Source organism: Arachis stenosperma, chromosome 5 (assembly GCF_014773155.1).
Source record: "Arachis stenosperma cultivar V10309 chromosome 5, arast.V10309.gnm1.PFL2, whole genome shotgun sequence".
Classification (NCBI taxonomy): Eukaryota; Viridiplantae; Streptophyta; class Magnoliopsida; order Fabales; family Fabaceae; genus Arachis; species Arachis stenosperma.
Genome location: NC_080381.1, coordinates 75,953,674 through 75,975,950, shown reverse-complemented (window position 1 = coordinate 75,975,950; position 22,277 = coordinate 75,953,674). Strand labels below are relative to the sequence as shown.

Below are 22,277 nucleotides of genomic sequence, written 5' to 3'. Positions count from 1 at the left end.
TGAAAACCTCTATCATTAGGAGCCTAGTTTAAATTTTTGTTTTCTAATTTTTCCGTTTAGTTTTATTTTATATCTATTTTTTAGTCTTGTTCTTAATTTATAATTAATAAAATTAAAATTTATGCCTTAAAGTTATGAATATCCTATGAATCCATCACCCCTCTTAAATGAAAAGTGCTTTAATCACAAAAAGAACAAGAAGTACAGGATTTCGAAATTTATCCTTGAAACTAGTTGAATTAGTTTGATGTGGTGACAATACTTTTTGCTTTCTGAATGCATGCTTGAACAGTGCATATGTCTTTTGAATTTGTTGTTTTAAGAATGTTAAAATTGTTGGCTCTTGAAAGAATGATGGAAAAGGAGAACTGTTATTGAGGATCTGAAAAATCATCAAAGTGATTCTTGAAGCAAGAAAAAGCAGTGAATACAAAAAAAAAAAAATTTCGAAAAAAAAAAGAGAAGAAAAAGAAAAGAAAAATAAAGTTGTGAACCAAGGCAAAAGGAGTGTGCTTAAGAACCCTGGACACCTCTAATTGGGGACTTTAGCAAAGCTGAGTCACAATCTAAAAAGGTTCACCCAATTATGTGTCTGTGGCATGTATGTATCCGGTGGTAATACTGGAAGACAGAGTGCTTTGGGCCACAGCCAAGACTCAATAAGTAGCTGTGTTCAAGAATCATCATACTTAACTAGGAGAATCAATAACACTATCAATAACTAGTCCTGCTCATCTAATTGGAGCTATGTTTCCTTGATATTTTGGAGTCTATAGTATATTCTCTTCTTTTTATCCTACTTTGATTTTCAGTTGCTTGGGGACAAGCAACAATTTAAGTTTGGTGTTGTGATGAGCGGATAATTTATACACTTTTTGGCATTGTTTTTAGTATGTTTTTAGTATGATTTAGTTAGTTTTTAGTATATTTTTATTAGTTTTTAGCTAAAATTCACTTTTCTGGACTTTACTATGAGTTTGTGTGTTTTTCTGTGATTTCAGGTATTTTCTGGCTGAAATTGAGGGTCCTGAGCAAAAATCTGATCCAGAGACTGAAAAGGACTGCAGATGCTGTTGGATTCTGACCTCCCTGCACTCGAAGTGGATTTTCTGGAGCTACAGAAGCCCAATTGGCGCGCTCTCAACGGCATTCGAAAGTAGACATCTTGGGCTTTCCAGCAATATATGATAGTCCATACTTTGCCCAAGATTTGATGGCCCAAACCGGCGTAGCAATTCGGTGTCAGAAATTCCAGCGTTAAACGCTGGAACTGGCATAAAACTTGGAGTTAAACGCCCAAACTGGCATGAAAGCTGGCGTTTAACTCCAGAAAAGGTCTCTACACTTAAAAGCTTCAATGCTCAGCCCAAGCACACACCAAGTGGGCCCGGAAGTGGATTTTTCTGTCATTTACTCATTTCTGTAAACCTTAGGTTACTAGTTTACTATTAATAGGATCTTTTGACATTGTATCTGTACCTCATGACACTCTACACGTTTCTTTGTGTACCTTCCACAGCATGAGTCTCTAAACCCCATGGTTGGGGGTGAGGAGCTCTGCTGTGTCTTGATGGATTAATGCAATTACTACTGTTTCTTATTCAATCATGCTTGCTTCCGTTCTAAGATAACACTTGTTCTTAATCCGGATGAATGTGGTGATCCGTGACAATCATCATCATTCTCAACTATGAACGTGTGCCTGACAACCACCTCCGTTCTATCTTAGATTGAGTAGTTATCTCTTGGATTCTTTAATCGGAATCTTCGTGGTATAAGCTAGAACTGATGGCGGCATTCAAGAGAATCCGGAAGGTCTAAACCTTGTCTGTGGTATTCTGAGTAGGATTCAATGATTGAATGACTGTGACGTGCTTCAAACTCCTAGCAGGCGGGGCGTTAGTGACAGACGCAAAAGAATCAATGGATTCTATTCCGGCCTGACCGAGAACCGACAGATGATTAGCCATGCTGTGACAGAGCATAGGAACATTTTCACTGAGAGGATGGGAGGTAGCCACTGACAATGGTGAAACCCTACATACAGCTTGCCATGGAAGGAGCCTTATGTGTTTGATGAAGAAGACAGTAGGAAAGCAGAGATTCAGAAGATGGAGCATCTCTAAAACCCCAGCCTATTCTTCATTACTGCAATACAAGTAACCATTTCATGTTCTTTTGCTTTTTACAATCAATCCTGATAATTTCTGATATCGTGACTAAGATTTACAAGATAACCATAGCTTGCTTCAAGCCGACAATCTCCGTGGGATCGACCCTTGCTCACGCAAGGTATTACTTGGACGACCCAGTGCACTTGCTGGTTAGTTGTGCGGGATTGCAAAAAGTGTGACTGCAATTTCGTGCACCAAAGAACACTTGTAAAGTACAGTGAGTGAAGTGATTAAGTAACAGTGGGGTGAACTCTAAGTTATATGCTCATGCAAGGGCTTCAGTGCTCACTAGTCCTTACATATTGGGAGTCGTAGGTCTTAGGATTTTCATCCGAATGGTATCATAGAGATCTCTTTATATGTAATCACCTTGAAGCAGCTTATAGTTTCTGTGCTTTGGCCTCGACTCTAAGTGTCATGTCTCAAAGCGGCTCTTTAAATAAGTTTTCAATCAATACTCCTAAACCAGTTGGTTTTAAGGTATTAGGTGTTAAAGCACCCCTAAGGATTTACTTGCTCAAGCCTCTTTCCTTGACACACTTCAACCACAAGCATTTACTAGGATAACAACTCTTTGAGTTTTTGTTTCTTTCTTTCTTTTTCTGCCTAGTAATTGATGCTCAGAGCCTTGGGCCATGTTCTTTTTGTTTTTGTATTTTCTTTACTTTTCTTTTTGTTTTGTTTGCTGCTTCTCGGATCAATTGATTTTTGAGAATCTCCACAATACTTCTTTGAACTTCATATCCTGCCTATGAGCTCCCATGCAAGTTTTCACAAGCATGCAACCTCAATACATAATCATACAACTAGAACCACCACTTCTCCTAATCCTTTGCTTACCTCAAAATTGTTTAATTCCTCAATCCTTCGTTTCAAAGAACGTTCATGTGATGCATTCTTGAAAATTAAGTGCAAACAAGTTTTGAAGATAAGAATGTTGTGAATAATCAAGCATCTTGCTTATTGAATTATAAAGAAAGACTATGCTATGCAGGCAGGCAGGGGTATATAAAGTAAACTATACTATGCAGACAGGCAGGACAAATAAGGATACACTCCAACTTTCAATTACAGCAATATTTGATGTAAAACAATCACTTAACAATACAACCTATTGGAGTTCACTTGCTTTCCTTCTTCTCATCATCATCAATGCTGACTTTCATGTTCATCTTTCACCTCTTTGGTTGATGATGCTAAAAATCTCCAAAAGTTTGTATGATATTCTGCAGTGATATTGGAAGTTGCTTGTTCTCCAAGCACTTAGAAACAGTGGTTAGTCTGCATGATTTATTTGTGGGCTTTTTGAACTTACTTTGGTGTGGGAACACCAAACTTAGTACCTTGCCAAAGGTTTTCATTAACCTTGAATGAAATTCTTTTTTTTTTTTTCAAAAGTAATAAGGCTGAAAACTAGAAAACAGCAAAATAGTTAACTAATTCATCCAGTATGCTTGAAGCCCATATTATGCATAAGGTGAGAATGTGTGTTATAATGGGATTTTGGTGGAACACCAAACTTAGAATTCTTCATTCTCCCCTAGATTGTTTTGGTGTGCAACACCAAACTTAGCTTCTTGCAATCTAGATAAAACTAATTAACCGTTTTATTGAATTAGATATGAAAAGAGAACTACCTCTGGTTGGATTGCCTCCCAACAAGCGCTTCTTTATTGTCACTAGCTTGACATGTTGTTCTTCACTTTCTTCCTCTTCTTCCAGTTGGTTAAGAGGAATGACCTCAAGGGGGGAAAAGTTTCAGCTGTTGTCCCCTTTCTTAGTCTTTTCTCAGCAAGCCTCCTTTTGTACACAGCTTGATTGAGCTTGCTTGCTAGTTCAGGGGAAGGATTGTTTGCAGTTGACCTTCTCTTGAATGTTGTCCTTTGTAGCTTGGTCACAATCCTCTTCTCGGTGCTTTTGTTAATTGCCTTCACTTTCTTGAATCCAAGTCTTGGTGGTTGTGTGATTATTAGAGTCTTCTTTTCATCAAGAGCCTCTTGCAATGGTGGTTCTGTAAGCTGTTCCTCTGTGTACTTCTCTGCTTCAATTGAGTTTGGAATTCTTTGGTTGTCTTTCTCACTTTCTTGTTCTTCCACTTCCTCTTTTACACTCAACATTTGTTTTAATAGCTCTTTCATGAAGGAGGTTTGTTGATCTTCCCAACATTTCTTCATCTCCTCTTCATATCTTTCAATCATGGATTCAATTGTTGAGCCATTTTGTTTCAAGGAGGTTTGAGAGAGTTGTGAGTTTTCATGTTCCCTTGTCATCTCAAGTGGCTTCTGTGAATATGCAAGGTCAGGTTCAAATGTTTCCTCTACCTCATTTTTCATTGAAATTTCTCTTGACACAGAGGCTTCCTCATCGTGCTTTTCCACTTCTTCACCCACAACTTTGTCTTCATCCTTACTGTTTGATGGTTCTAAGTTCCTCTTTGTTTGCTCTAAGGGCCCATTCATTTTCTTGAGGATGGTTTCTTCCCAAGATTGGGGTTGTGTGAATCTTTCCACGACTTTTCTATGTATTTCAATGGCTTCGCGTTGGCGTTCTAAGGGTTCTTTGGACCATTGAAGGTAATCCTCAACTGCTAATTCAAGAGATGAAGGTTGAGAGTAATTTTGGTGACATGAATGTGTTGTGGTGGAGTTGTGTTGAGGGGTGTGAAATGAGTTGTGTGATTGATGGGATGACTGGTATGGATTTTGGAGGAAACTTTGTGTTGAGGCATAATCAAGTGATGAAGAACTTTTAAATGAGAAACTGGGACGTGAGGGTGGATGCTCTTTCATTCTGTGGTGATACTCCCATCTACCATGAGGATAATAATATGAATTATTTTGTAGTGGTGGTTGGTATCCCATATGATTCTCCTGCTCATCTTGTGTCTCTGAAGTAAATCTCCATGGATTGGAGTACTTATAATTTGTATTTTCTTGGTGATATTCCCAGCCACCATTAGAGATTGGTGATGGTCGGTAATATCCCCTAAAAATTGTTTGATCATAAGATGAGTTGAACTCCATTAGAACTTTGGAAAACACAACACCATTGAAAATTGAAATTACTCATATCAGAGATGAGAATTTCTTAGTGAGGCATAAACTCAAACACCTTGGTTTCAATCTAAAACAGAGAACAAAAATAAATAAAATGGTTGATCTAGACCACCACCTCACTTAATCATTGTCAATCTATTCAATCCCCGGCAACGGCGCCAAAAACTTGATGTGCGGAAAACGATCCGAGACAAAACTCACCGGCAACTGCACCGGGTTGCATCAAGTAATAATAACTCACGGGAGTGAGGTCGATCCCACAGGGATTGATGGATCAAGCAATTTTAGTGGGTGATTAGTTTAGTCAAGCTAACATTGAGTGGTTGGGTGAAATTGATCAACAGAATGTAAAATTGCAATGAATTTAAATTGCAGAAAGTAAATGGAACTGAAACTTAAAGAACATGCAATGTAAATTGCAAAAACTTAAATGACAAGAAATGCAAATTGCATGAAAAGTAAAGGGGCTGGGGTGATGGAAATTAAATAGAGCAATATATCAGAATTCAAAACTCTTGCAACAAGCTTAAATTGCAGGAAAGTAAATTGGGAGCAATGTAAACAGAGAAGCAAAATTGCAGTGAATTAGAACTTAGAGCAATTGCAGAGGAATTAAAATTTTGCAGGAAATGTAAATGAGATTTGCAGCAAGCTTAATGTAAATTGAATTGAGGAACCAAACAGAAAGTAAAATGCAGCTCAATTACAATAGCTAAAGGAAAGTTGAAGATCTCAGGGGTTGGATGAGACTAGAGAACAAGTCTAGATCTCAATTCCTTCCTTGATCCAACAGAGAATAATTGCAGAAGAAAATAGAGAAGAAAGCAGTAAAGACAATTTAGATCCAAATCACAATTCCTTTGAAAATTTGCAGAAGAAGAAAATAGAGAGAATTCTCAAGGTGAGATTGAAACAGAATTCCTTCAATTCTCAACCCAAGATTCAAAACAGAAATGAAATTAAAGAGAGAGTTTTCTAATCCTAATGCTCCCTAGTGGAGCTCGCCCCCCGAACTACTTGAATTCTCTCCTATTTATACACTTTCTTCAAATAATCTTCAATCCTTGAGTTGGGCCTTTGCTCTTGGTGGAATTGGGTTGAAAGAGGCCTTGGTTGATTGCTCTTGGAGTTTGGAGAGGAATCAAAGTGAACCAATTGAACCGGGTTGGAGTTTTGCAAAAGTTTGAGTAAAAGTTTGAGTAAAAGTTTGAGGCAAACTTTTACTCCAACTTTTCATATCAGCCTCGATGTTTTTGCTGATACCAACGTTGGTGCAAAAGTTAGGGGTCTAACTTTTGCTCCAACGTTGGCCTCCTTATGTGCACTTATGGCGCCAACCGTAGCCCAAAAGTTAGAGGCTAACGTTGGCGCAAACTTTTGCTCCCCTCTATGTGTTTTTCATGTGCCAACGTTAGCCCAAAAGTTAGAGGCTGACGTTGGCGCAAACTTTAAACAACAACAAATCAAATGAGCACAATTATTATGAATTACCTCTTATTGAATTGAAAGAAAATGAAAGGAACAATAGTAGATCTACAACAAAACATAAGAACAACATAAAGGAAATGACAACAAAAGAATGGAAGAAGAATGAATATAACAACAAAGAATTGAAAGGTAGAAGTAGAAGAAAGCAAAGATTAAAACCTAGATCTAAGAACTAATCATAATCCTAATCCTAATCCTAGAGAGAAGTGAGAGCTTCTCTCTCTAGAAACTACTTCTAAAACTAAACTATACCTAATGATTAAAAGTATGTAAAGTATCTTCATTCCCCCTTCAATCCTTGGCTTAAATAGCATCAGAAATGAGTTGGATTGGGCCCACAAGGCTTTAGAATTCGCTGGCCACGTTTTGCTTTAAGTGAACCAGGTGGCAGCAACGGCGCGTGCGCGTACTATGCGCGTACGCGTCACCATGCGCGGTTTAACCATAGAAAATCTTATATCATTTCGAAGCCCCGGATGTTAGCTTTCCAACCTAACTAGAACCATATCATTTGGACCTCTGTAGCCAAGTTATGGTCGTTTAAGTGCGAAGAGGTCGGCTTGACAGCTTTTTGGTTCTTTCATTTCTTCATGAATTCTCCAACTTTTCATGCTTTCTTTCCTCATTCCCTTGATCCAATCTTTGCCTCCTAAACCTTAAATCACTTAACAAACATATCAAGGCATCTACTAGAATCAAGGTGAATTAAATTTAGCTATTTTGAGTCCTAAAAAGCATGTTTTCACTCTTAAGTACAATTAAGGGAGAAGTTATAAAACCATGCTATTTCATTGAATAAATGTGGGTAAAAGGTAATAAAATCCCCTAAATCAAGCATAAGATAAGCCCTACAAATAGGGTTTATCAGCGAGCAAAATGTCAAACATTATTCAGCCAAATATGCCTCTGCAATAGATCCTTCAGGACGACTTCTGTTTCGAACATAGGACTTCAAAGTACACATGTATCTTTCTGGAGGATACATCCACCGAAATTGAACTGGGCCTCCCAATCTCACTTCATTAGCCAAATGAATAGGCAAATGAATCATTATGTCAAAGAAAGAAGGAGGAAAGATCCTCTCTAATTGGCATAATGTTGTGACAATATCCTCTTCTAATTGATCTATCTCTTGTAATGTGATAGACTTTTGACACAATTGACGGAAAAATGAGCCAAGTCGAATCAAAGGAACTACAACTTGATCTGGAAGTATTCCTTTCATAGAAATTTGTAACAAATAGTGAAGAATGAAATGAGCATCATGAGTCTTATAACTTGATATTCTTCTCTCCAAAAGGTTCACACACCGAGAAATATTTGAAGCAGAGCCATCTGGCAACTTTGCTATCTTCAAGACGTCACAAAAAATCGACTTTTCAGCGTTGGTCATTGAGTAGCATGCCTTTGCCAGCTTCACCTTTTTCCTACCATTTGTTTTCTTGGGGTGAAGGTTCTTTCGAATGCCCATTTCTTGCAAGTCATATCGAGCATTTGTGTGATCTTTTGTCTTGCCAGAAATATCCAAGAGAGTTCCAAGAATACTATCAACTATGTTTTTTTCTATGTGCATCACATCTAAATTGTGTCGTGATGTGTTATACTGCTAATAAGGTAAATCAAAGAATATTGACCTCTTCTTCCATGGACCATCTTTCTTTGGTTTTAGTTTCCCAAACGAATTATCCACATACTCCAACTGACTTAAAGCTTCAGTACCCGACAATAATGGTGGAGCTTGCCTATGTTCTACTTTTCCATTGAAAGATCTCTTGTTAGCGCTCCATCGATGATCCTCAGGCAAAAAGGCACGATGACCCGTGTAGCATGTCTTGTGACTATATTTAAGATAGTTAGAACAAGTCCCATGGTTACAACAAGGGCAAGCTAGCTTCCCTTTTGTACTCCAACCAGATAGCATTGCGTAAGCCGGAAAATCACTTATTGTCCACATGAGAGCTGCATACATTTGGAAGGTTTCATTTTTGGATGCATCATATGTTTCCACCCCGACCTCCCACAACTCCTTCAACTCCTCGATCAAAGGTTGCAAGTAAATGTCTATATCATTTCCCGGTGACTTTGGTCCAGGGATTAGCGACGACAACATAAAGTATTCCTGTTTCATAGACATTGGTGCACGAAATTGCAATCACACTTTTGCAATCCCGCACAACTAACCAGCAAGTGCACTGGGTCGTCCAAGTAATACCTTACGTGAGTAAGGGTCGATCCCACGGAGATTGTCGGCTTGAAGCAAGCTATGGTTATCTTGTAACTCTTAGTCAGGATATCAATAATTATCAGGGTTGATTGTAAAAAGCAAAAGAACATGAAATAAGTACTTGTTTTGCAGTAATGGGGAACAGGTTGAGGTTTTAGAGATGCTCTATCTTCTGAACCTCTGCTTTCCTACTGTCTTTTTCTTCAAGCATGCAAAGCTCCTTCCATGGTAGGCTGTATGTAGGGTTTCACCGTTGTCAATGGCTACCTCCCATCCTCTCAGTGAAAATGTTCAACGCGCTCTGTCACAGCACGGCTAATCATCTGTCGGTTCTCAATCGGGTTGGAATAGAATCCAGTGATTCTTTTGCGTCTGTCACTAATGCCCAGCCCTCAGGAGTTTGAAGCTCGTCACAGTCATTCAAACCTTGAATCCTACTCAGAATACCACAGATAAGGTTTAGACCTTCCGAATTCTCTTGAATGCCGCCATCAATTCTAGCTTATACCACGAAAATTCTGATTAAGGAATCCAAGAAATATCTACTTAATTTAAGGTAGAACGGAGGTGGTTGTCAGGCACATGTTCATAGTTGAGAGTGATGATGAGTGTCACGGATCATCACATTCATCAGGTTTAGGAACAAGTGATATCTTAGAATGGAAGCAAGCATGATTGAATAAAAAAAACAGTAGTAATTGCATTAATCCATCAAGACACAACAGAGCTCCTCACCCCCAACCATGGGGTTTAGAGAGTCATGCCGTAGAAGATACAATGAGAAACATGTAAAGTGTCACGAGGTAGAGATACAATGTCAAAAGGTCCTATTAATAGTGAACTAGTAACCTAGGGTATACAGAAATGAGTAGATGACGTAAAAATCCACATCCGGGGTCCACTTGGTGTGTGCTTGGGCTGAGCATTGAAGCTTTCATGTGTAGAGACTCTTTCTGGAGTTAAACGCCAGCTTTTATGCCAGTTTGGGCGTTTAACTCCAATTTTTGTGCCAGTTCCGGCGTTAAACGCCGAGAATTCTGAAGCTGATTTGTAACGCCGATTTGGGCCATCAAATCTCGGGCAAAGTATAAACTATTATACATTTCTGGAAAGCCCAGGATGTCTACTTTCCAACGCAATTGAGAACACACCAATTGGGCTTCTGTTGCTCCAGAAAATCCACTTCGAGTGTAGGGAGGTCAGAATCTAACAACATCTGCAGTCCTTTTCAGCCTCTGAATCAGATTTTTGCTCAGGTCCCTCAATTTCAGCCAGAAAATACCTGAAATCATAGAAAAACACACAAACTCATAGTAAAGCCCAGAAAAGTGAATTTTAACTACAAACTAATAAAAATGTAATAAAAACTAACTAAAATATACTAAAAACATACTAAAAATAATGCCAAAAAGCGTATAAATTATTCGCTCATCACAACACCAAACTTAAATTGTTGCTTGTCGCCAAGCAACTGAAAATCAAAATAGAATAAAAAGTAGAGAATATACTATAGACTCCAAAATATCAAAGAAACTTAGCTCCAATTAGATGAGCGGAACTAGTAGCTTTTTGCTTCTGAACAGTTTTGGCATCTCACTTTATCCTTTAATGTTCAGAATGATTGGCATCTATAGGAACTCAGAACTCAGATAGTGTTATTAATTCTCCTAGTTAAGTATGATGATTCTTGAACATAGCTACTTTATGAGTCTTGGCTGTGGCCCAAAGCACTCTGTCTTCCAATATTACCACCGGATACATACATGCCACAGACGCATACTTGGGTGAACCTTTTCAGATTGTGACTCAGCTTTGCTAGAGTCCCCAATTAGAGGTGTCCAGGGTTCTTAAGCACACTATTTTTGCCTTGGATCACAACTTTATCTATTTAATTTTTTTTCATTTTTTTTTATTCACTGCTTTTTCTTGCATCAAGAATCAATTTGATGATTTTTCAGATCCTCAATAACATTTCTCCTTTTCCATCATTCTTTCAAGAGCCAACAATTTTAACATTCTTAAAATAACAAATTCAAAAGACATATGCACTGTTCAAGTATTCATTCAGAAAACAAAAAGTATTGTCACCACATCAAACTAATTCAACTAGTTTTAAAGATGAATTCGAAATCTTGTACTTCTTCTTCTTTTGTGATTAAAGCATTTTTCATTTAAGAGAGGTGATGGTTTCATAGGACATTCATAGCTTTAAGACATGAACCTTAAATTTTATTAATCATGAATTAAGAATAAGACTCAAAAATAGATATAAGATAAGACTAATAGTAATAGAAAACAAAAATTTAAATAGACTCCTAATGATAGAGGTTATCACAGAGTTAGGACTCAACAACCTTGATTTTGAAAAGTGGATGCTCCCTCAACTTGTGGGGTATTTGACCCTTCAAGGGAGAGCTTTTGGCGCTTCAACTCCTGTAGCTCACGCCCCTGCTTCTCTTGTTCCTTCAGCAATTTGCAGAGAATGCAGTTTTGATTCTACTGTTCTTTCTTAATTTGTTCCATACCATCTTGCAGCTTGGCAACAGATGCTTCTAGACGAGTCCAGTAGTCAATTTCAGGAAGTTCAGGGAGGAACTCCTGCGCCCTCCTTTTGATAGAGTTATCTTGCATTTGTCCTTCCATTGACCTCTTGGTGATTGGGTGCTCAATAGGGATGAATTCATCTACTCCCATCCTCACCCCAGCATCTTTACATAACAAAGAGATTAAGCTTGGGTAAGCCAGTTTGGCTTCAGTGGAGTTCTTGTTTGCAATTGTGTAAATCTCACAAGCAATTAGATGATGGATCTCCACTTCTTTTCCCAGCATAATACAATGATTCATTACTGCTCTCTTGATAGTAACCTCAGAACGGTTACTAGTGGGCAAGATAGAACGCCCTATGAAGTCCAACCAGCCTCTTGCAACTGGTTTGAGATCTCCCCTCTTGAGTTGGTTTGGGACACCTTTTGAATTGGTCATCCACTTGGTTCCAGGGAGGCATATGTCCTCTAGAACTTGATCCAACCCCTTATCTACTCTCACCATTCTCCTATTAAAGGATTCAGGATCATCTTGTAGTTGAGGTAATTTGAAGACCTCTCTTATTTTGTCCAGATGGAAGTAAATAATTCTCCCTCTGACCATGGTTCTGTAGGTATGAAAAGCGGTTCCAGTCAATCTCTACTTATCTGTCAGCCACAGATTTGAGTAGAATTCCTGAACTATATTTCTCCCAACCTTTGTCTCTGGGCTGGTTAGAACTTCCCATCCTCTATTTTGAATTTGCTATTGGATCTCCGGATATTCATCTTCTTTCAGATCAAATTTAACTTCCGGGAATACTGACCTTAGACCCATTATTTTTTGGTAATGGTCTGCATGTTCTTTGGTTAAGAACTTCTCTTGACTCCAAAGGTCTTTTGGAGCATTCTCTTTCTTGCCTCTTGAATTGGTTTGTTTTCCTTTGGGGGCCATGATCTTGATGAGCCTTAACTTAGTGATCACAGAAAAACACACCAAACTTAGAGGTTTGCTTGTCCTCAAGCAAAAGAAAGGAAAGAGGAGAGAGGAGAGGAGAGCAAATTCGAATGGTGGGGAAGGGGAGTGTGGCCGAACATATATTTATAAGGAAGGGGGAGAGATTTCGAAAATTTTGAAGGAGATTTGAGAAGATATGGAAAGAATTTGAGAGATATTTGAGCTTTTTTTTTTAGAAGATTTGGAAAGGATTTGAAAGAGATTGAAGAATGATTTTAATTTTGAAAATTGGAAGATGAATGATGAGAGTTTGAAATGTGTTTATGTAGAAAATTATGGATCAAAACAGGAAAGTTTGAAAAAATTTGAAGTGGAAAGCAAAATCTCTGTCTCCCACCTTTCTGGCGTTAAACGCCCAGAATGGTATCCATTCCGGCGTTTAACGCCCAAATGTTGGCCAATTTGGGCGTTTAACTCCCAGCCAAGTACCTTGGCTGGCGTTAAACGCCAGAAACCCCTTCATCACTGGGCGTTTTGCTAAACGCCCAAGATGCTGCACACCTGGTGTTAAACACCCAGAATGGTGCCCATTCTGGCATTTAACGCCCAAAATGGCACCTTTACTGGCGTTAAACGCCCAGAATGGTGCCCATTCTGGCGTTTAACGCCCAAAGTACCCCTTACTGGCGTTTTTTTGCCAGCAAGCCCCTTTTCTCTGCTTTTTGCACTGAATCCTTCTGTAACTCTGTGAATTCCTTCAATTTTGATAATTGCCCTTTGTGAATTCCTCCCAGCAAGCGCTTCTTTATTGTCTTTAGCTGGACCTTCACTGAGAATCATTCAAGCCTCAGTTTTGAGCATTCTTGCTCAAAATTGCTTTCAAGATAATGCTTGATCCTCTGTCCATTAACAATGAACTTTTTGTCAGAATCAGTATCCTGAAGCTTAACATATCCATATGGTGACACTCCTGTAATCACATACGGGCCCCTCCACCGGGATTTAAGTTTTCCTGGGAACAGTTTGAGCCTAGAGTTGAAGAGCAGAACTTTTTGTACTGGCTCAAAGACTCTAGATGACAACTTCTTGTCATGCCACTTCTTTGCCTTTTCCTTATAAATTTCTGCATTTTCAAAGGCACTGAGTCTAAATTCATCTAGCTCATTTAGCTGGAGCAATCTTTTTTCACCAGCTAACTTAGCATCCAGGTTTAGGAATCTGGTTGCCCAGTAGGCTTTATGTTCCAGTTCCACGGGCAGATGACAGGCCTTGCCATACACAAGTTGGTATGGAGAGGTTCCTATTGGAGTCTTGAATGCTGTTCTGTATGCCCACAGAGCATCATCCAAGCTCTTTTCCCAATCCTTTCTACGGGCAATTACAGTCCGTTCTAGGATTCTTTTTAGCTCTCTGTTAGAGACTTCAGCTTGCCCATTTGTCTGTGGATGATACGGGGTTGCCACTTTGTGGCTAATTCCATATCGGACCATAGCAGAGTAGAGCTGTTTATTGCAGAAATGAGTGCCTCCATCACTGATTAGGACTTTGGGAACACCAAATCTGATGAAGATGTGTTTCTAGAGGAATTTCAGCACGGTCTTAGTATCATTAGTGGGTGTAGCAATTACTTCTACCCACTTAGATACATAGTCTACTGCCACCAGAATGTAAGTATTTGAGTATGATGGTGGGAACCGACCCATGAAGTCAATCCCCCATACATCAAATAATTCAATCTCTAAGATCCCTTGTCGAGGCATGGCGTATCCATGAGGTAAGTTACCAGCTCTTTGGCAACTGTCACAGTTACGCACAAACTCTCGGGCATCTCTATAGAGAGTAGGCTAGTAGAAGCCACATTGGAGGACCTTAGTGGCTGTTCGCTCACTTCCGAAATGTCCCCCATACTGTGATCCATGGCAATGCCACAGGATCCTTTGTGCTTCCTCTCTGGGTACACATCTGTGGATCATTCCGTCTACACATCTCTTAAAGAGATATGGCTCATCCCATGGGTAGTACTTGGCATCTGAAATTAATTTCTTTCTTTGCACCCTGCTGTACTCCTAGGGTATGAACCTCACAGCTTTGTAATTTGCAATATCTGCAAACCATGGAGCTTCCTGAATGGCAAAAAGTTGCTCATCTGGGAAGGTCTCAGAGATCTCAGTAGAAGGGAGGGACGCCCCAGCTACTGGTTCTATTCGGGATAGATGATCAGCTTCTTGGTTCTCTGTCCCTTTTCTGTCTCTTATTTCTATATCAAACTCTTGCAGAAGCAACACCCATCTTATGAGCCTGGGTTTTGAATCCTGCTTTGTGAGTAAGTACTTAAGAGCAGCATGGTCAGTGTACACAATCACCTTTGATCCTACTAGATAGGATCTAAATTTGTCAATGGCATAGACCACCGCAAGTAACTCTTTTTCTGTGGTTGTGTAATTCTTCTGTGCGTCATTTAGAACACGGCTGGCATAATAAATGACGTGCAGAAGCTTGTTATGCCTCTGTCCCAACACTACACCAATGGCATGGTCACTGGCATCACACATTAATTCGAATGGTAATGTCCAGTCTGGTGCAGAGATGACTGGTGTTGTGACCAGCTTGGCTTTCAGGGTCTCAAATGCTTGCAAACACTGTGTGTCAAACACAAATGGTGTGTCAGCAGCTAGCAGGTTGCTCAGAGGTTTTGCAATTTTTGAAAAATCCTTTATAAACCTTCTGTAGAATCCTGCATGCCCCAGAAAGCTTCTAATTGCCTTAACATTGGCAGGTGGTGGTAATTTTTCAATTACCTCTACCTTTGCCTTATCCACCTCTATTCCCTTACTTGAAATTTTGTGCCCAAGGACAATTCCTTCAGTCACCATAAAGTGACATTTCTCCCAGTTTAAAACCAGGTTAGTCTCTTGGCACCTTTTCAGGACAAGTGCTAGGTGGTTAAGACAGGAGCTGAATGAGTCTCCATATACTGAGAAGTCATCCATGAAGACTTCCAGGAATTTCTCCATCATATCAGAGAAGATGGATAGCATGCATCTCTGAAAAGTTGCAGGAGCATTACACAGACCAAAAGGCATTCTCCTGTAGGCAAACACACCAGAAGGACAAGTGAATGCTGTTTTCTCTTGGTCTTGAGGATCTACTGCAATTTGGGTGTAACCTGAATAGCCATCCAAAAAGCAGTAATAATCATGACCAGTTAGTCTTTCTAGCATTTTGTCTATGAATGGTAAAGGAAAATGATCCTTTCTGATGGCTGTATTGAGCCTTCTGTAGTCAATACACATACGCCACCCTGTAACTGTTCTTGTAGGAACCAGTTCATTTTTTTCATTATGAACTACTGTCATGTCTCCCTTCTTGGGGACAACTTGGACAGGGCTCACCCAGGGGCTATCAGAAATGGGATAAATAATCCTAGCCTCCAATAATTTAGTGACCTCTTTCTGCACCACCTCCTTCATGGCTGGATTTAGCCGCCTTTGTGGTTGAACCACTGGTTTGACATTATCCTCCAATAGGATCTTGTGCATGCATCTTGCTGGGCTAATGCCCTTAAGATCACTTATGGACCACCCAAGAGCTGTCTTGTGTGTTCTTAGCACTTGAATCAGTGCTTCCTCTTCGTGTGGATTTAAAGCAGAGCTTATAATCACTGGAAAAGTGTCACCCTCTCCCAGAAATACATACTTCAGGGATGGTGGTAGTGGTTTGAGCTCAGGTTTGGGAGGCTTATCCTCTTCTTGAGGAATTTTCAAAATTTTTTTTGTTTCTTCTGGTTCTTCCTGATCAGGTTGAACATCCATGAAGATGTCCTCTAGCTCTGATTCTAGACTTTCAGTCATATTGATCTCTTCCACCAAAGAGTCAATAATGTCAGCGCCCATGCAGTCATTTGGTGTGTCTGGATGCTGCATAGCTTTTACAGCATTCAACTTGAACTCATCCTCATTGACTCTCAGGGTTACTTTCCCTTTTTGTACATCAATGAGAGTTTGTCCAGTTGCTAGGAAAGGTATTCCTAGAATGAGAGTTGCACTCTTGTGCTCCTCCATTTCCAGCACTACAAAGTCAGTTGGAAAGGCGAATGGCCCAACCTTGACAATCATGTCCTCAATTATGCCTGATGGATATTTAATGGAGCCATCAGCAAGTTGGAGGTATATCCGGATTGGTTTGACTTCTTCAGTCAACCCAAGCTTTCTGATAGTGGATGCAGGTATTAGATTGATACTTGCTCCAAGGTCACACAGGGCTGTCTTGGTGCAAGCACCTTCTAATGTGCATGGTATCATAAAGCTTCTTGGATCTTGAAGCTTTTCTGGTAAGCTTTTCAGAATGATTGCACTGCATTTTTCAGTGAGAAACACTTTTTCAGTTTCTCTCCAATCCTTCTTATGACTTAAGATCTCTTTCATGAACTTAGCATAAGAAGGTATTTGCTCAAGTGCCTCTGCAAACGGAATCTTTATTTCAAGAGTCCTTAGATAGTCTGCAAAGCGGGAAAATTGCTTATCCTGTTCCGCTTGGCGGAGTTTCTGAGGATAAGGCATCTTGGCTTTATTCTTCAACCTTAGTTGCTGTAGGTTTATTCCTTACAGAGGTGGTTGGAGAAGCATTTTTAGAGGGCTTACTACCAGCACTCTTAGGTGTCTGATTCCCCATTGGCGTTTGAACGCCAGGATTGGATGAAGAATGGGCATTTAACGCCAACTTTTCCCGCTTTTCTGGCGTTTGAATGCCAGAACTGGGCAGGGAATGGGCGTTTAACGCCAGCTTTCCCCCCCTTTTCTGGCGTTTGGACGCCAAGAGTATTCCTCTCTGGGCTCTTACTGTCCTCAGAGGGATTTTGGACAGTGGTTTGGTTATCCTCTGTCAATTGTTCCTTTATTGGCTTTTTGCTACTTTGAGCAGTGTTATTCAATGTCTTCCCACTCCTTAGTTGAACTGCTTGGCATTCTTCTGTTATCTGTTTAGATAACTGCTGTTTTGCCTGATTCACCTGTGATTCTATGTTCTTGTTAGCAATCTTAGTTTTTTGGAGCATCTCTTTAAATTTTGCTAACTGTTTTGTCATCAGGTGTAATTGCTGATTAAGCTCAACCATCTGTTCTTGAGGATTAGGATCAGTGGCTATTGCCATAACTTCTTCTTTTGTAGAGGACTCATTGCTAGAGTACAAATGTTGATTTCTAGCAACAGTATCTATAAGCTCTTGAGCCTCCTCAATCGTCTTCCTCATATGTATAGATCCACCAGCTGAGTGGTCTAGAGACATCTGAGCTTTTTCTGTAAGCCCATAGTAGAAGATGTCTAACTGTACCCACTCTGAAAACATTTCAGAGGGGCATTTTCTTAGCATACCTCTATACCTCTCCCAGGCATTATAAAGGGATTCATTATCCTCTTGTTTAAAGCCTTGGATGTCCAGCCTTAGCTGTGTCATCCTTTTTGGAGGGTAAAATTGATTCAGGAATTTGTCTGATAACTGTCTCCATATTTTTATGCTTGCTGTGGGTTGGTTATTCAACCACCTCTTAGCTTGATCTTTTATAGCAAATGGAAACAGTAATAATCTGTAGACATCCTGATTCACCTCTTTATCATGTACTGTGTCAGCAATTTGTAAGAATTGTGCCAGAAACTTAGTAGGTTCTTCTTGTGGAAGACCAGAATACTGGCAATTTTGCTGCACCATGATAATGAGTTGAGGATTTAGCTCAAAGCTGCTTGCTTTAATGGGAGGTATACAGATGCTACTCCCATATGACCCTAGAGTCCTTCTGAACTGCTCAATTCCACTTAGGTCCATGATGGAGAAAGGGAATATGATATGGATTCACAAGTAAAGTAAAATTTTTTTTTTTAAAGTTGACCGAAAAAAAAAATAAAACAAATGGAAAATAAAATAAAATTTCAAAAACTAAAAGAAAATAATATCAAAGCAAATTGAAAACTAAATCAATTAGTTAATTAAAAAGATTTTGGAATTATCAATTGAAAAGATATGATTGAAAATTATTTTGAAAAAGATTTGATTTTTTTGAAATGAGGAAAGAGAAAAACAACAAAATGACACCAAACTTGAAATTTTTAGAAAATCAAACACAAATTTTCGAAAATTTTAAAGGAAAACACAAAGAGGACACGAAACTTAGAATTTTTTTTTTAAAAATCAAGAAAGAGCTAAGGACATGCAAATTCTAAAAATTGAAAGAAAACAAAGGCATGCAATTGACACCAAACTTAAAATATGAAACTAGACTCAAATAAAAGACTCTAAACCAACAAAAATAAAACAATCCTAATCTAAGCAACAAGATAAACCGTCAGTTGTCCAAACTCGAACAATCCCCGGTAACGGCGCCAAAAACTTGGTGCACGAAATTGCAATCACACTTTTGCAATCCCGCACAACTAACCAGCAAGTGCACTGGGTCGTCCAAGTAATACTTTACGTGAGTAAGAGTCGATCCCACGGAGATTGTCGGCTTGAAGCAAGCTATGGTTATCTTGTAACTCTTAGTCAGGATACCAATAATTATCAGGGTTGATTGTAAAAAGCAAAAGAACATGAAATAAGTACTTGTTTTGCAGTAATGGGGAACAGGTTGAGGTTTTGGAGATGCTCTATCTTCTGAACCTCTGCTTTCCTACTATCTTCTTCTTTAAGCACGCAAAGCTCCTTCCATGGCAGGCTGTATGTAGGGTTTCACCATTGTCAATGGCTACCTCCCATCCTCTCAGTGAAAATGTTCAACGCGCTCTGTCACAGCACGGCTAATCATCTGTCGGTTCTTAATCGAGTTGGAATAGAATCTAGTGATTCTTTTGCGTCTGTCACTAACGCCTAGCTCTTAGGAGTTTGAAGCTCGTCACAGTCATTCAATCCTTGAATCCTACTCAGAATACCACAGACAAGGTTTAGACCTTCCGGATTCTCTTGAATGCCGCCATCAATTCTAGCTTATACCACGAAGTTTCTGATTAAGGAATCCAAGAGATATCTACTCAATCTAAGGTAGAACGGAGGTGGTTGTCAGGCACACGTTCATAGTTGAGAATGATGATGAGTGTCACGGATCATCACATTCATCAGGTTTAGGAACAAGTGATATCTTAGAATGAAAGCAAGCATGATTGAATAAAAAAAACAGTAGTAATTGCATTAATCCATCAAGACACAGCAGAGCTCCTCACTCCCAACCATGGGGTTTAGAGACTCATGTCGTAGAAGATACAATGAGAAATGTGTAAAGTGTCATGAGGTAGAGATACAATGTCAAAAGGTCCTATTAATAGTGAACTAGTAACCTAGGGTATACAGAAATGAGTAAATGACGTAAAAATCCACTTCCGGGGTCCACTTGGTGTGTGCTTGGGCTGAGCATTGAAGCTTTCATGTGTAGAGACTGTTTCTGGAGTTAAATGCCAGCTTTTATGCCAGTTTGGGCGTTTAACTCCAATTTTTGTACCAGTTCCGGCGTTAAACGCCGGGAATTCTGAAGATGATTTGTAACGCCGGTTTGGGCCATCAAATCTCAGGCAAAGTATGGACTATTATACATTTCTGGAAAGCCCAGGATGTCTACTTTCCAACACAATTAAGAACGCACCAATTGGGCTTCTGTAGCTCCAGAAAATCCACTTCGAGTGCAGGAAGGTCAGAATCCAACAGCATCTGCAGTCCTTTTCAGCCTCTGAATCAGATTTTTGCTCAGGTCCCTCAATTTCAGCCAGAAAATACCTGAAATCACAGAAAAACACACAAACTCATAGTAAAGCCCAGAAAAGTGAATTTTAACTACAAACTAATAAAAATGTAACAAAAACTAACTAAAATATACTAAAAACATACTAAAAATAATGCCAAAAAGCGTATAAATTATCCGCTCATCAGACATCCATGGCGGCAATTTATAAGACATTAAAACAACAGGCCACGTGCTATGAGATATGCTCATGGTTCGATATGGATTGAATCCGTCACTTGACAAGCCAAGTCTCACATTACAGGTATCGAGAGCAAAATTCTTATGACGATTGTCAAAGTCCTTCCATGGCTGGCCGTCAACGGGATGCCTTAACTTGTCATCTTTTCTGCGTTCCTCATCATGCCACCTCATGCTTTTAGCTGTTGCTGAGCACATGAATAGTCTTTGAAGCCTGGGAATTAGGGGAAAGTGTCGCAATGTCTTCACAGGAATATTGTGAGATTTGTTTGAAGGCAAAACATCTGCTTCAACTACAGGATGTACAATCCAACGAGAAGCGCCACATTTATGACAAGATGTGTCCTTCTCGTACTCTTTCCAATATAGCATGCAATCGTTCGGGCATGCGTCAATCTTCTTATAGTCAAGACCTAAGTCTCTCACCATAGTCTTGGCTTTATTGAAAGAAGTAGGAATATTTACGTTAGGAACAACCTCTTTTAGCAACTCCAAGAGAGAAGTAAAAGAGGCATTACTCCACCCATGTTGACACTTTAACAAGTATAGTCGGATGGTGAAAGACAACGTAGAAAATCCCTTGCAACCGGGATACAGTTCTTTGCTAGCCTCTTCAACCAAATCATAGAATTTCTTTGCATCTTCATTCATACCTTCTTTTATCCCTTCCGCTTGTGCCACATGCCTAAATCTATCATTCAACAAGGCGTCCATGTTGTCATACGAGTTAGTCTCACTCTCACTATCAATATCACTATCACTATCGCTATCAACATCCATGCCGACTACACTTTCCCCATGATGAATGCATCTCGTATAACCATTAACAAATCCAAAGCTAATCAAATGGATATAAATTGTTTGTCTTTTGTGCCACAAGAAATTACAACACTTTGCACAAGGGCATAAGATTTCCTCTCCTTGCGGGCTTCCGATAGAGTAAGCAAAGTCTAAGAAGTCATTGACACCGTTACTAAACTCAACTTTATCTCTCGATAAACTCATCCAATCTTTTTCTAAGTCTTGGAAAAACCTAATTATTAATATATTGTTATTACTATTTAACCAAGCATGCAAATAATAATGTTCATGCATATTGAGTACATAAATCCATCAAAAAGGCACACAACAATATTATAATTAAAATTAAGAAACAATTATATTTCTTATCTAAAAGTAAACTAAATATCAAAAGACATTCAACATGAAAAACAAAAAACTGCACAAAGGTCATAATATACATATGAAAACCTACAAGTATATGATCGGGGTAAAACTTGTCTCTCAACAAATTCCCATTCGGCAAGTGTACCGAATTTGTCGTCAAGTAAAAACTCACAATAGAGTGAGGTCGAATCCCACAGAGATTAACGGATTAAGCAATCACTGGTTAATTGATTATCCTAGTTAGACGATTCAGATTTGGATGAGGAGCAGCAGGAATTGTAAATTGACAGAAAAGTAAAGAAAGCAATAAAGTGCAGAAAAGTAAAATGGCAAGAAAAGTAAATGTAAGAACTAAAAATAAAATGAACATTGGGATCAAGAGATATTGCAATCCTCCGGATCAAGTTCATTCTCATCTCTTCCTCAATCATTCATTGATCTCATTGGCAATCTTAAGTGATCGAATTACAATTACTTGTAATTCAATCTCTCAAATCTTGATCAATAGCCAATTCCTTGGTCAATTGCTCATGAGAAAAGATGAAGCATGGTCACTGATTATACCACATGCATTTCCCAAATCAAGTGTTGGAAGGATTATAGTCACATATCCATCCACACCCAATTTGGTCCAGCATGAGAAAGCATTGCTAGCATGATCTCTTCATTCCTCTTTCAAGGTTCAGAAGAGATCCAAGTATGAATAGTTTCTTTTCCAAGATAACTACCC

The 22,277-nt window shown here is 39.2% G+C and overlaps 1 protein-coding gene across 1 annotated transcript; it reads right to left on the bottom strand.

Annotated features, from left to right (window-relative positions):
* Positions 1 to 8,324: 8,324 nt before the first annotated feature.
* LOC130980909 (uncharacterized) lies at positions 8,325 to 21,160 on the bottom strand. Its single transcript, XM_057904551.1, has 2 exons — positions 20,438 to 21,160; positions 8,325 to 8,837 (listed from the first exon to the last, which is right to left on the bottom strand). The coding sequence occupies exons 1-2, from the start codon at positions 21,158 to 21,160 to the stop codon at positions 8,325 to 8,327; spliced, it is 1,236 nt and encodes a 411-aa protein (XP_057760534.1).
* Between the last annotated feature and the right edge of the window lie 1,117 nt (positions 21,161 to 22,277).